General features: G+C 34.0%; 1 protein-coding gene across 1 annotated transcript in view; it reads right to left on the reverse strand.

Annotated features, from left to right (window-relative positions):
* The window catches only part of SLIT2 (slit guidance ligand 2), a 412300-nt gene that overhangs the window by 152169 nt on the left and 246252 nt on the right, over positions 1-13879 (reverse strand). The window contains 2 exon segments of the mRNA XM_043972009.1: positions 1727-1798; positions 8801-8872. Coding sequence (XP_043827944.1) covers positions 1727-1798; positions 8801-8872 — 144 coding nt within the window.

The raw sequence follows: 13879 nt of genomic DNA on the forward strand, positions 1-13879 counted from the left end.
TAAGGAATCTTTAAAATAAATCTTTTAAACTATAATTCCTATGTTTATTCAGCATCAAAATGGTTGTCCCATTTAGAATCCCTGAATGATAGCTCTTTATGGTTTGCAAAGCATTTTGCATTGATCTTATTTGATCCTCACAACAACCTCTCAAGAAAGGTATAATGGATAATGGCAGCCCCATTTTGCGAATGAGGGAACAGGCTAAGAGATTAAGTTGGTAAATAACTTGTCCACGGTCACATCACTAGGCAATATTTGAACTCTGGTCTCTCTTAACCACAAGCCCATGACTCTTTTGACTATACTTTATTGCCTTTCAATTCTCCCAACCATTTAACCAAATCTTTTCATTTTATAGATAAGGATACTGAAGCTTAAGGATGTTCAATGGCTACTAAGCAGCTGAGCTTGCTTTTAAATCTAGGTTTCCTGCCTGCAACTGCGATGTTCTTTTTATGAAACTGTATTAGATCAAATAAGTGAAACAATACATTAATTTTATTAAAATGTAATATATGTCATTTGGATGAATTGGTCAGTTAGTACTAATTTGGTAACTTCTTATAGAATACTACAGGTTAACCATATTAGCTTATTTTGAAAGTCCTGTATATAAAGATGAAGGATCACACCTCTGGGAGATTATAATAACATCCACCATTAGAAAAGTTGTTTATGAATTTAAAAATAATCTCATTCCAGACACTGGAATTGATATTAATAAATCAAAAGGGTACCTAATTCAATATATAATACATTTGTGCAAACGTTTTAAGTATGTATTCTCTCTCTTTCTCTCTAAATGTATGCTGATGGGAACTAAAAGTATCCCTTTGGGAGATATGTAATTACATTTGACAAAAAGAAACAAAAAGCTTCTGGAAATGTTTTCTTACAACTATGCTTTTTTTTTAATTACTGCCTTATTTTGTCAAGATAATTTTGAGACATCTAAGATAATAAATTTAGTATTGGAAGAGATCTTAGAACTGATCTAGTCTCACTACTTAAATGTACAGATGAAGCAACAGAAGCCTGAGAAATTCAATGACTTTTAATAGTCATGCTACAAGTAGCAGGGCCAGAATTCAAACCAGGATCCTCTGATTTCACATATTGTACTATTTCCACTGTACCAAATAACATTCATTGTCATCAAAAAGTCAATACCTAGTCGTGGGGTACCTTTCTCATTGAAATATAACAAAGACCAACCATGTCTTTGGAACATATCTTTCAATTAGCCTGGAAGGCATTTTAATGTCTATGCTATAACTCTTAAAGAGTTGTTTTAAAAATTTTTTATTTTATCTAAGTGCCAACACAACTTTACTTCCAATGGTGTTAGAAGGGTATACTCTTAATTTTATGTCACAAAGAATGTTGAAGGGCTAGTTAGGTTTGATTAGGTCTACTTGCAGGATGGTAATAAAATCATAAAGATTTTTCACTTATCATTTATGATGGCCAATCAAAAAGTCTTCCATTTCTAAATGAAATGAGACCAATATAACATTTTAAATTAAACCATTTCTTTCATCATCCTATAAACCAATATTTTAAAATAAAACTTTCAAACTGAGAAGTAATTTAGCCTTTAACCTTTTACCTTATCTTCCACTGAAGACATTTGTATGCGGGTGTGTGCACACACACAAACTAACACCAAAATTTGACCCTTTAAAAGAGCAAACTGGCATGCAGTTTTACTGTAACTACTTACAAAGTCCTAAGCTTTGGCATATGGTTGAAACTTGCCACTGATAGTCTAGTAATGTTGTTATTGTTGAGAGTGCTGTAAAAGATGAAGAAATAAATTAGATTATTTTAGAAATAAAGATATACATATTCATATATTTCCAGTTCTAGAACAAAATAAAAACTAAAGAAATACATATTTGATGGTCAGTTTTCCTGAAGAAACATAGGCTTTGTTATGTTATAGGCAAATTGAACATTTTTGACTACATGTTATCAATTTATATTCTGAACTATTAAATGCTTATTTCAATTAAACTTACACATAGATATGAATATGGTATGTATGAATATACAAGTATCTGGATGTGTCCATATGTATGTTTTACTCTATTGAGTTTCCTTGTGGGTAGCAAAGATGATGAAGATAATACTAAATGCTGTAGGGACTATGGAAGGACAAGAGTACTAATATATAGTGGGTGGATATGTGCACTCATTGGTACTTTTTGGTAAAAACAATTTGGAATTATATTAGAAAGGGCAATAAAACGTATAAAATCTTTGATTCAACAATACTATTTCAAGGCATATATACTAAGCCAGTCAAAGAAAGGAAAGGGTTATAAATAAATATAAATAAAGGGATATATCTTTATATACACACACATAAATATTTTAATATATTCATACCCAGAAAGAAATATATGTACATTTATATATATATGCATGTATCACACATGGACTAGTTTGTTGTACACATGTATGTATATGCACTATACCTGTATAATGCCTATACATGCATGTATATGGACATGTGTGTATACACACATATACATATGTGCTGCATTTGTGCAGCTGCAAAAAAAAAAAAAAGGAAAGGACAGTTAATATCCATGGATGGATGATTGGGGAATATTTGAATGACTTGTAGTATATGAATGCAATGAAAAAATATATGTGTGTGTGTGTGTGTGTGTGTATGTGTGTGTATATATACACACACATACACACACATTTATATATATTTAATCATAAGTAATAACAAATACAAAGACTTCATAGAAACTTGGCAAGACTTACATGAAATGATATAGAGATATGAAAGCAGAATCATGAAAATAATTCATAGCAACTTAAAGTCTTTGAGAGTTACCTGGGCCTGTGAGAAGTGAAGGTGTATGTTCAGGTTCACATAGGTTGTTTTTCTGACTCTGAGTCCAGTTCTCTAGAAACTACACTGTTTTGCTTCCACTATTGTGTCTATTAGGGAGGTTTCCATGTCAAATCATAACGAACTGAGTTGATTAAATAACTTCTATTTCCACTATGAAAATCTGAGATAATCGAACACAATGAACATCTTCAGAAGAGCTAATGTGAAAATATGACTGGGAATGAAATTGGTAAATTATTAGTACAAATTAGATACTTAGTTTTGGTTGGTGGTGCCTCTTATCATTACAAGCAAATTTAATTCTTTCATAAATGTTTTCTTATGTTGAAATCTGGGGAATAGAATTTGAAGACACTCAAATTTTCTGCTTTAGTTAAAGAAGCAAAGCAAAATATATAGTCTTGGAGGTTACAATTAGTGTTGGTATTCTATAAAATTCTGTTTGTGCTAATAATTAGTAAACTCAATATTATGCATAATGAATGGAAGTAATATTTATGAATAATACAGCTTACATTTATGTAGCCATTTAATACATTTAAATCCCTCTCCTTACAATAATCTACGTTAGGAAGTGCAAATATCATTATTATGATCCCCTATTTTTCAGATGAGAAGTTCAAAAAAGTTAAATAATATAACAAAGTTCACATATGTGGTCTTATATTAGCTTCACAAAACTATGTAATTTGAAAAAGAATACTAACTCCCTCTGCAAAATGCCCGAGCAAATATCCAATATAGAAGAGAATGCATGCATATTCTATATTTGATATAACAATAAACTTAGTACTTATATATTCTATATTGAAATCCAGATATTATTTATATTTAATTTTAATCTCACATTAATGTTTAATAAGTTATTTAAACCATACCCTAACAATACTTTCAGTGTTTAGATTAAGGTATTAAGTACTCCTCTCCATGAAAACATTAGATCAGAAGCAAAATTGTAGTGGGACATGCATAAATTTTGCTTTGATATTAATATTATTCTTGGGAAGGAGACATCTGTGACAATGCAGATAGTCTATGGTGACCATGTCTTTCATATTTTTTTTTCAGATAAGAATGGACAATCTGGCTAACTGTTCTACAATCTATTCAATGTGAGGACACCTTACAAAGGCACTGATCATGGTCTCATTTTTTCCTGAAATCAATACCAGCCTAGCAAATCTGTGATTTTCAACTATCTACTGCATGCTTACATAAGAAATGTGGATGAATTCTCGAGATTATGGGTAGTGCAGTTCTATAGAAACAATTCGAAAGGGAAATACCTGTGATTAGAAAGTTAGACTTCTGGTGCTGAATTCTCAAGTTTGCTGTCAATGTAGCTCTAATTCAAAAGATACTCTCCTATGTACATTTTACTTTCTAAGACAATCCAAATAATGGCAGTCTTATTTTTAATACCTTACTTTACAATCTCTTCATAATGTTATTTCTGAGATGGAGGTAATTTATGAGAACAATGCAGGAATAAATGTATTGAATGAAGATGTTTTTACATCTCTACAACAATGTTTCTTTGCCAACCATGGTGTCTGAAGAGATCAATCAGTATACAGTGAAATATTGTGGTAAATCACAGTTTCTTTCTTGAGAAATTTCTACTCTTTTCACAATATGTATCTGCATCAATACATGGCCCACTTGTACCATTTGTCATCAATGGCTTGTGGTTAAAACAATCATACTGTTCTCCTTATTGTCTTATGGTTTGTCAAAATAAATGCTCAAAATGAAAAGTGTACTGAAGTAGAAAAAAAGGTTAAAAACACTACTTTGAGGAACTTGCTGATTCTGCACATGATGACACATTTTCTAGAGTTATGAGAAGAAGGGGGAAAAATAACATCCACCTCCAGAAATTCTTATGTGAAGGTCAGTGAATACAAATTCTCCAAACGCACACAGAAACTCAGAGTCCTCCTTCCATATGAATTTCATTGACAATGTTTTGACTTCAGATAAAAGATTATAAAATATTTATAATAGTTATAACTGTTATAAATACTTTCTAATCTTTTAATTATTCCAATTCCTATTTCATGGGATTGTAAGATAATACTTGCAAGCTTGAAGGAACCTAACTGGCCATCTCTTACAAGCTTCTCATTTTCTAGGTGAGCAAACTGAGTTCCATGGAGGATCAGCGATTTGCAAAAGGTAGGGTTTGAACCCAAGTTATCTGTCTCCAGAGCCATTTCTCTTTCTATTGTACCATTCCATTTAATATCTGTTTTTTTGTCTTTACTGTAGGTAAATTGATATCAACCAGATTTTAGTGAATGACAAAATAAAATTATTATAGGTATGAAATCCTGGTTAAATTATTCTTTATACTCTATATTATACATTTTTTTTCTTCTTTGGCATTCGAAGTTATCTTAATGAAAATTCAAATCTACATTAAAGTTTAAGGAAAGAGGGGAAGTTAGCTACATAGTTACTCATAATTTCAAGACTCAAAAGTATCCCTTATTATCGTTCACTCAAATATTATATATATTTACATATAAGTACTAAATATACAAAGTACCACTGGGTTTGAGGTATAGATTGTAGAATCTCCACCATATTATTAACTTGCAATGATAAATTCAGGCAAAAATTGTTACTAAATTTGGAAGAGTTTTATGGAACTAAATGTAAAAATAGGATGTTACAATCATTGTGGTTTCACAGAACACATGACTTAGAATCCTTATTTATTGGTGAAGAATTTTAGATAAATAGAGAGATAGATAGATAGATAAACAGATAAACATTTGGGGGAAGAAATAAACAGTTACATATGAGCGGAAAGCATGAATAGGTTACAATATTTGCTATTGCAAGGGGTCCTCAAATTGAAGCTGTCACCCTAGCACTGTATAGAGATGCATGAGTGAATGTATATGTATGTATAACATCGATATGTTGAAAACTCATTTTGTTAACCAAACTTTCTCTTTGGTTCCATTAATCAGCTATCTTTCCAGGAACATAAACAGGACATTTTATCTTAAGCTTTATGCCAGTTTTTCTAGGTAGAATCACTATTTAGAGCATCTGCTACCATGCCAAACAAAACATATTAATGAATGTGCTTCCAATAATTGACTTTTCAAAATTATGTTTCTAAATTTTAGGAAATCTAGATATATTCAATAAAGAGACTGCATGACTATGATAATTAGGAACAAGGATTTATTTAACAATGCAAATATATTTATATTTCACATCTAAGGGTTTTTAATATTTAGACATACATACACACATATATGTTTACAGGATTTAATTTAGTTAGCCAATTAGCATGTTTGCATGAAATTCATTAAGGTAATTTTGATTCTGTTTTACGGATCTCATTTAATTATAAATTTTGGGGGGAAGATGAGGAGGCTACGTTGAACTGAATAACATATATACATACATATATATACACACAAACACACTTGTGCACAAAGTTAGCTTAGTTTGTGTGGAAATTTATTTTGATTTGGGGACCCTACCTTTGGGCTGAGATTAGAAAGCCTTAGGCCCTCAGGGTCTCTTCTGTGTGGGAGGGGCTGGTGCCCCTCCCCCTCTGCTTCAGTTGAGCCAAAAAGCCCCAGGGGCTGTACAAGACGCCAGGTCAGAGAGTTGGGGGGAAAAAGCCCCCAGCTCCTCTGACCTGAGTGAACCTATCCCAGAGATCCTGGGCTTGTCCAGGCTGGGCTTGGGTGTAGCCTGTGCTGAGGCATGTGATGCTCAAGTGTCCCCCCAGCCCCAGTCGCAGCCCTGGCTGGTGGATTAGCTTGGTCTGTGGGGGTGCAAAAAAGCCCCGAGATTTGAGTGGAGAAAAGGAATGTATATAGACCTGGGGGTTAGACTCAGGGGGGCTGACGAGAGGACTGGAGGCCAAAGGACAAGACTGAGGGAGCAGACAGACAGACAGAACAGGAGGAAGTGGAGAGCACAGAAGCAGTCAGCAGAGGGTACAGGTTGGAGAAAGTGAAGATTAAGAGAACAGTAAGGAGAGGAAAGTTAGAAGCAGGGTGATAGACAAAGTGAAAGGGGCTCAGAGTTAGAATAAAGGACCTGAGTAGTGAAAGTGGAACATACTGCCCTTATTGTATTAAAAAAGTTCCAGGCACGAAAGGTGGAAAGAGACACCTCAGTGCAATCAGGTTGTACATATTATTTCCCTGTATTCTTAATTTTAAATAGTATCTCATAAATAAACTCTGATTTGATTATTTAGTTAAGAGGCTTCTTAATCTTTTGCTTATCATTTTGGGAGTGGAGCAGTGTGGTGGAACTTTATAAACAGCCCACATTAAATTAATAGCAGTCAGATAGCCAGTCAGTCAACAGTCCCAAATTAAGTACCCTAATCAGATTAGTCCCCCCAAATTAGACTAGTAATTTAAAATATTTCCACATTTGTCTTCCTTTTTGACACAATGCTACTAACTCTGGGATCATGGTTGAACTTCAAGTATACTGTCTTTTGAAGTATCACCAGGAGTACTATTGTTTTTAATATTGTTGTCAAATAGTTTTATTGTAAACATTAATTCAGAGAGTGTGCTAGAACATAAGCATAATAAAAGAAATTTAAATCATGAATACATTGGATCTGTTTCTTGGAGGTAAAATTACAGTGCTACTCAGGATTTTAAAAACAGGTTTTCAAAAATATAGTAGAAATATACAGAACAAGTTAAGTAACTAAGGAACATTAAACATCTCAATCATTAACAGTTTTGTTACCATTGATTAACACATTCTTACATAGAGATGAATATATATATATATACATATATATTTATATTTATATTTGGTAACTTAACTGATTCCATTAGTTTACTTAAAAAGTTGAAACCAAATTGGGGAAAAGTACAAAATATACTTCAAATAAGTCACTGACACTGAGCAGAAATCTACTGTTGTTGTATAAATGCTGCTGAATCAATTTATTTGATTGACCACATTCTGTTCCCTGAACTCAATTTATAAACTAGTCAGGAGGGTTTTCTGAATTCTGGATAAATTCCAACGAAAAGACTGAAAATTCAAAGGCTCTCTTTGATTTTCTGACTATTTTGTTTGGGCTGCGGATGATTTAAAACACAGGGGAATGCTCTGCTGGGAGAGGGCAAAATTCTTTCGCCTTTCTTGAATGTAAAAAAATAGCCAGGATTGTAAAGCTGGCAGGAAAAAAAAATTCCTGGAATGTATGAGAAGCTTCAAATCCTTGGTAATTATAATTTCATTTTTATTGAAGTTCCCATTTTGAGGTGAAGGATTAAGAGTTTACATTATTGTGTTACTTTTACTCATTTGCCAGACATTTTAAAAGAATAAATAAAAAGTAAAGATTGCAATAGAATATCAATTTTTGTGTATGTGTGTTTTCTACTTTAACAGTAGTTAGATGGTCCCTAAAAAAAACATAACAAACTGATCAGGGAGTTTGGAAAATAACAGAGTTGATCTAAACAATTAACTCTCTCAAAATACTGTTATATTACCTTGTTGAAAATGACAAGTATCATATAAACAATGGTATATTTTGATAAAAAAAAAGCTTCATTTGCAATTTTTCCCCCACTTTGGGTTAACTGCATTTATTCTCAATACTTACTAATTCTGGCTATATATGAAATAATTCTGTAAATAATATATCCTGTTACAAGAAGGGATATTTTCATGGCAGACTATATGTGTATATTTGTGAATTTCTCCCAACATACAAACTGGCATATACATATGTTGTCCATACTAATATTTACGGATCTTTTACAGCAGGTCACTGATTTGTTTAAGGTGTCTTTTCACCAGGCCATTTTGACACAAAGATTTCTGCTAAGAGATAAGCTCTTACATTAGAACTCCCTAGATAGAAAGCTTCTCTTAAGAGTAAGAGAGACAAGCAGTACTTACAGCACTTCCAGGTCCCGTAGAGCCCTAAATGCCCCATCTTCAATACAGCTGATCTGGTTGTAATCCAGTTGCCTGTTAAACAGATTAGGAGGATATAAGTAAAAGAGAAGCAACACTGGCCGTGTTATGCCTAAGAAAGCCTCCTCAAGATCCTATGAATCCAGGCCTCACTAACTGAAATGCTTTCCCAAATAAACTCATCTGCTTAAGAATGTCACACGCCATTCTGGCCTTGATGCCGCCACTGAAATCTCTTTTTGTTCTGAACTGTCTGTGCAAACAGCAGCCTTGGGAAAGCTCCAGTAAATAATAACTCCACCTTATATTAAATGCCATAGGAATGCAATTTCATTACATCAAGAAAAGCTATCCATTAAAAGCTCTCAGCGTCATCTTGCTGAAACAATTTCATTAAGGTAAAGGACTGTAAATCACTTAATGTCACATGCATCCCCTCAGTGACCTAACAGAATCCATTTATCAGAGAAGCCCAGCTGCATGTTAATTTCACTATCCTTGGCAAGAAAAAGCAAGAATACTTTGAGTTTGCTCTTTAAAAAGCTGTTTCCTTCTAGAACTCCAAATCCAGAAACAGAAGAACCCTTCTCTCTCTCTCTCACACACACACACACACACACACACACACACACACACCTTCCATCCCCCGAAGTAATATATTTTAGAAAGTATGCACATATTCAGTATCAAACTTGATTCTTCACTTAATTTGAATCCTTCTTAATTATCTGCATTCAACATGGCAGACTTTTGAATTCTGTCATTTAAAAGTCTACGATATAATCTAGAGTCTATCTTAATAATCTTCAAATGATTAAAATCTGAAAAATAATTTCTTCCATTGGAAGATGTGACTTCATTTACAAACTCACATGTAGTATATTCCACATCAGGATGGCTAAACCATAGTTTACGAACACACACCAGAGCAGAATAAAAACTTAAATATAACACTTTTTTTTTTAAATAGCACATATTTCAAAGTAACTGTTGAAAAGAGACCTTAATTGTTTGTCCTGATTATAAAATTAAAGGGTAATCCAAACCTAGTCATTTTGAAACATCCTCTTTCTGTTTTTTTCTTTTTCTTTTTTGAATTAACAAGAATTCTGTTTACATAAATAGGAATCCCCTTTGTTGAAATAAGCAGCCAAGTACAGAACCAACATGAGCTTTACCACGAACAATCACTTTTCAGGAAGGTAGCCTAAGGAATTGTTGCTTAAAGCAGGTGAATAGGTTTGTGAGGGTATGATTATATCAGGAAAGGAAGTATTTCAGTGCTTCACTTGAAAGAGTAATGAAATGTTGCCGGACTAGTACAAAGAAGTATCAGCTTCAGATGTTTAGAAGAGTAAATGCCATTTATAGGGCTATGAATATGACCACAATACGAATACACTTGCCCTTCACATTTCTAATTCTGTATTAGCCACTTGGACTAAGACACCTATTTGAGAGCCATTCTTGAAGCATTGTTAAGCATTTGTCCTCAGGCTAAGTGTTTTCCTTATTAAAATACTACATACCAGCTCAATAATTGAAGCTAGTGTCTCCTCAGTAAGCTTTACATTTCTTGACTTGCCCTTCTTAGACATATACACAGAAGCACACATATGTATGTATGTACATATATACACAAATAGAATACATATATATACATATAGGAAGTAGACATGGTTTATATTACATATACACACACAAACATACATATGCATACACATATATAGTGGTGTCAAGTTCAAATAGTAACAGGGGTCATGAAACCATACATAAGGATCCCTGTGGGTCATATACTTAGTTTAAAATAGAATATTATCTATGTTTTATTATATTTTTTTGTAAATTATTTCCCAAGTACATTTTAATCTGGTTTGGAGTGTATTTGCAGTCTGAGGAACAGGTATTTGCCACCCCTATGTACACACACACACACACACACACACATTTATCATCATCATCATCCATATACACGCATGTATGTGTGCATATATAACTTGTCTGTATATACATGTATGTTCAGATAGACAAATGATAGAGGTAGATGATAGATTGATTTATAATTTCATGACATCAAGATACATCTCATTTTAAAAGGTATCTACAGTGGCCACAATCATGAATGAGCACACATTATGCAAACAGTATAATCTATGCTATGCAAACTAAGATCAGGAATGAGAGACGGAAGTCATAGTTTTTGTTGTTTTATAGGAAAAGGCTATCCAAAATGAGATGTACAACTTATGATAGAGTATACTAGCATTGTTCCTTATTCTGAATTCATGAAGAATAGTTTTATTTTCTAAGGTACCTTTAAAAAAACATGAGATTTTGGAAGCCCAACATTAAAAGACAAAGTTTGTGTTCCCTAGTTCTCTTGCTTTTTATAGATTAATCTCCTTTAACAATTAAGTTAATAGCCTTTTTTTAGAGTGCTAAAATATATCCATAGTACCATTCTCTAACCTCTAGTACAATTTATCAAAGCCATTTAAATTAGTACAATGGCATGAAATGTTACCCTTGACACAGTACAAAAGAGAAATTGTTTCCAGACAAATTGGCAAAATCTTTTAATGCCATCAAATTTGCCTAATGCAGTCAGCCTGCAGGTTAACCTGTAAAAGGGTGAGCCTTGTGTTTGCCCATATCTTATTATCTTTAGCTGTCAATGTATAAATCAGTGCTGATGCAGCTTCTTTTAAATCAACCAGACTATAGACAGAGGGAAAGCTTAGTGTGAGAGAAAGCACTGAAGCAAATCGTGTCCTACAAGAAGTAGCTGAAAGGCAGATGACTTCTATTCAATGGGCACAAGTTGAGGCCATTCAGAAAAAGTTTGCTGTTGCTATTCTTCCCTTTAACTATGTCTATATTTGCACAATACATGGTCCTTTAGGTTACTGCTGGTCATCAAAATTTTCCATAGCTTTGATCACTAGGGTATTATGGACTTTTGGGGATATTATGAATATGATACAGCCTTACTTAGCCATTCCTCTCAGAATGATGTTCCTTTATAACCATTTTGCAAATATCAAAACAAACTAATGCAATCTTCATAAATCAGGTAAGGGTTAGGATCCAACTTACAGTTCAGTGGTAGTATCCCTGATAAGTTATTGTGTCTGCATGTCTAGGATATAGAGATCTGTAAGTATTACTTTTGTGGGGAGTCCGGTGTCCCTTTCTACCCTTTGGTGGTCCTGGTGGCTGTGATTGACCTTGATATCATCTTCCCACCATCCACAACCACCAGCACCTTCAAACAGCCAGTGTCTTCCTGCTCATCAACCCCCAACATAAAAGAAAGATATTAAAAGTCATTAACCCTTGTGGATTGACTGAATACACTTGAGTATGAATGACTTTCTTTGTATTTAAGCCCGTTGCCTCTTAAATGTGGTGCAAGATATTTTAGGCATCACAGGATCAGAAGTCAAAGAATTTAGAGTTGTGAGGGATCTTAGAGGGCACCTAGGATAATACGTCCATTTTACAGATGAACAAACTGAGACTGAAAGAGGTATACTGATTCTACATTGATGGTCAATGGATAAAGACTGAACATAGAATTATAATGTAATAATAACAATAGGTAGCAATTATATAGAGTGTTAAGATTCCCAAGTCCCTAAGTAAATATTTTTTATAGTATCCCACAACCCTGAGTGATTAGTGTTGTTATTATTACCATTTTATACATGAGGAGACCAAGGCAAACAGAGGTTAAATGACATGCTCAGCATCACATAGCTGGTAAGTACCTGAGGCTGGATTTGAACTCAAGTTTTCCTTAATTTAGGACAAACCCTCTATCCATTGTGTCTCTTAGATGTGGAATGCTAACAGAGATGTAGAATGCTAACAGACAGTGATTCTTAGCACTTTCTGCTCAACCTTTGGAGCCATTTAAAAAATTCTGATCTGTTTTTAGGTTGCCACTACATGTAGCACCTGACATCCCAGTTAGCAATGTGCAGCAAGAGGAAATCTTTGAGAATAATTTATCCAAGCATGAAGGACATTTTTAATCAGGGTAAGATAAAGAAGCAGAAAGGCTTTTGCTGAAGATAGCAACAGGAGGCCATATATGTAAGTAAATGGAAAGATTGGGGGTGGAAGTCACAGGGTCCTTAAAGAAATGCCTTATCAAAATGCCAATACTAAACAGTCCATGTGATTCAATGTTTTTATGGTGATAAAAAGGGGATAGTGGTGTGGACCTCACACTAGGTATTCTGCCACCTGGGGTAAATTCAGCTGAGTACTCTTGGGGGTGGGAGAAGAGACATATAGTATGGGTAGTTCTAGGTATTGACACTTCCTATTTCTGGAAGAGGTAGACTAGAGATAGAAGAAAACTGGAAGGTCTGGGTATACAAACAGCTATGGGTGGAACAGGGAAGAATATATTAAGTACTGAATTAATTAGGGGGCATGAAAGGTGACCTGGAGTTCCACAGGTTACAGCAAAAAAGGGTCTAGAAAAGGTATAGTGAATTTTTATTGTCAATCCTAGACCTTTTGAGGGAAGGTCTACAACTCCCTCCTCCTCTCACTTCCACATTTCCCCTCTTCCCTTAGTGATACTGTGGTGTCTTATTACCTAGGAATCTTTAAAGCTAAGAGAGATTCTTTTCTCAAGAGAGTAATTTAAACTGAGTCCTACTTATAGATCTGATGAATTCTACTTATACTATATGCTCCAGGGACTCAATATTAAATTAGATATTTTTTCTAATCATGCTTAAAGCATTTCTGATTTGATAGGCCCTCCTAGAGACTGCACTCTCCTGAAAAATTCTTTGATGGTTCAGAATTAACTCTGCCTTAAAATGAGGAAAGAGTCAGGTTATATAAGAGTCTCCCAGTGATAGACTGGGCTCATCACCAGGTGAGCTTCAGGATGATGAATTTGGGGGCCTAAATAATATGCCTTTCAAAGCTACCTGGTACACTGTAAAGAATCTGGAATGACTGTGTTGAGGAATTTACATCATTAGCAAAATCACAGATCTTTGAAATTCCTCTGAGTAAGCCCAGTACCATTGTTAT

Source organism: Dromiciops gliroides, chromosome 6 (assembly GCF_019393635.1).
Source record: "Dromiciops gliroides isolate mDroGli1 chromosome 6, mDroGli1.pri, whole genome shotgun sequence".
Taxonomy (NCBI): domain Eukaryota; kingdom Metazoa; phylum Chordata; class Mammalia; order Microbiotheria; family Microbiotheriidae; genus Dromiciops; species Dromiciops gliroides.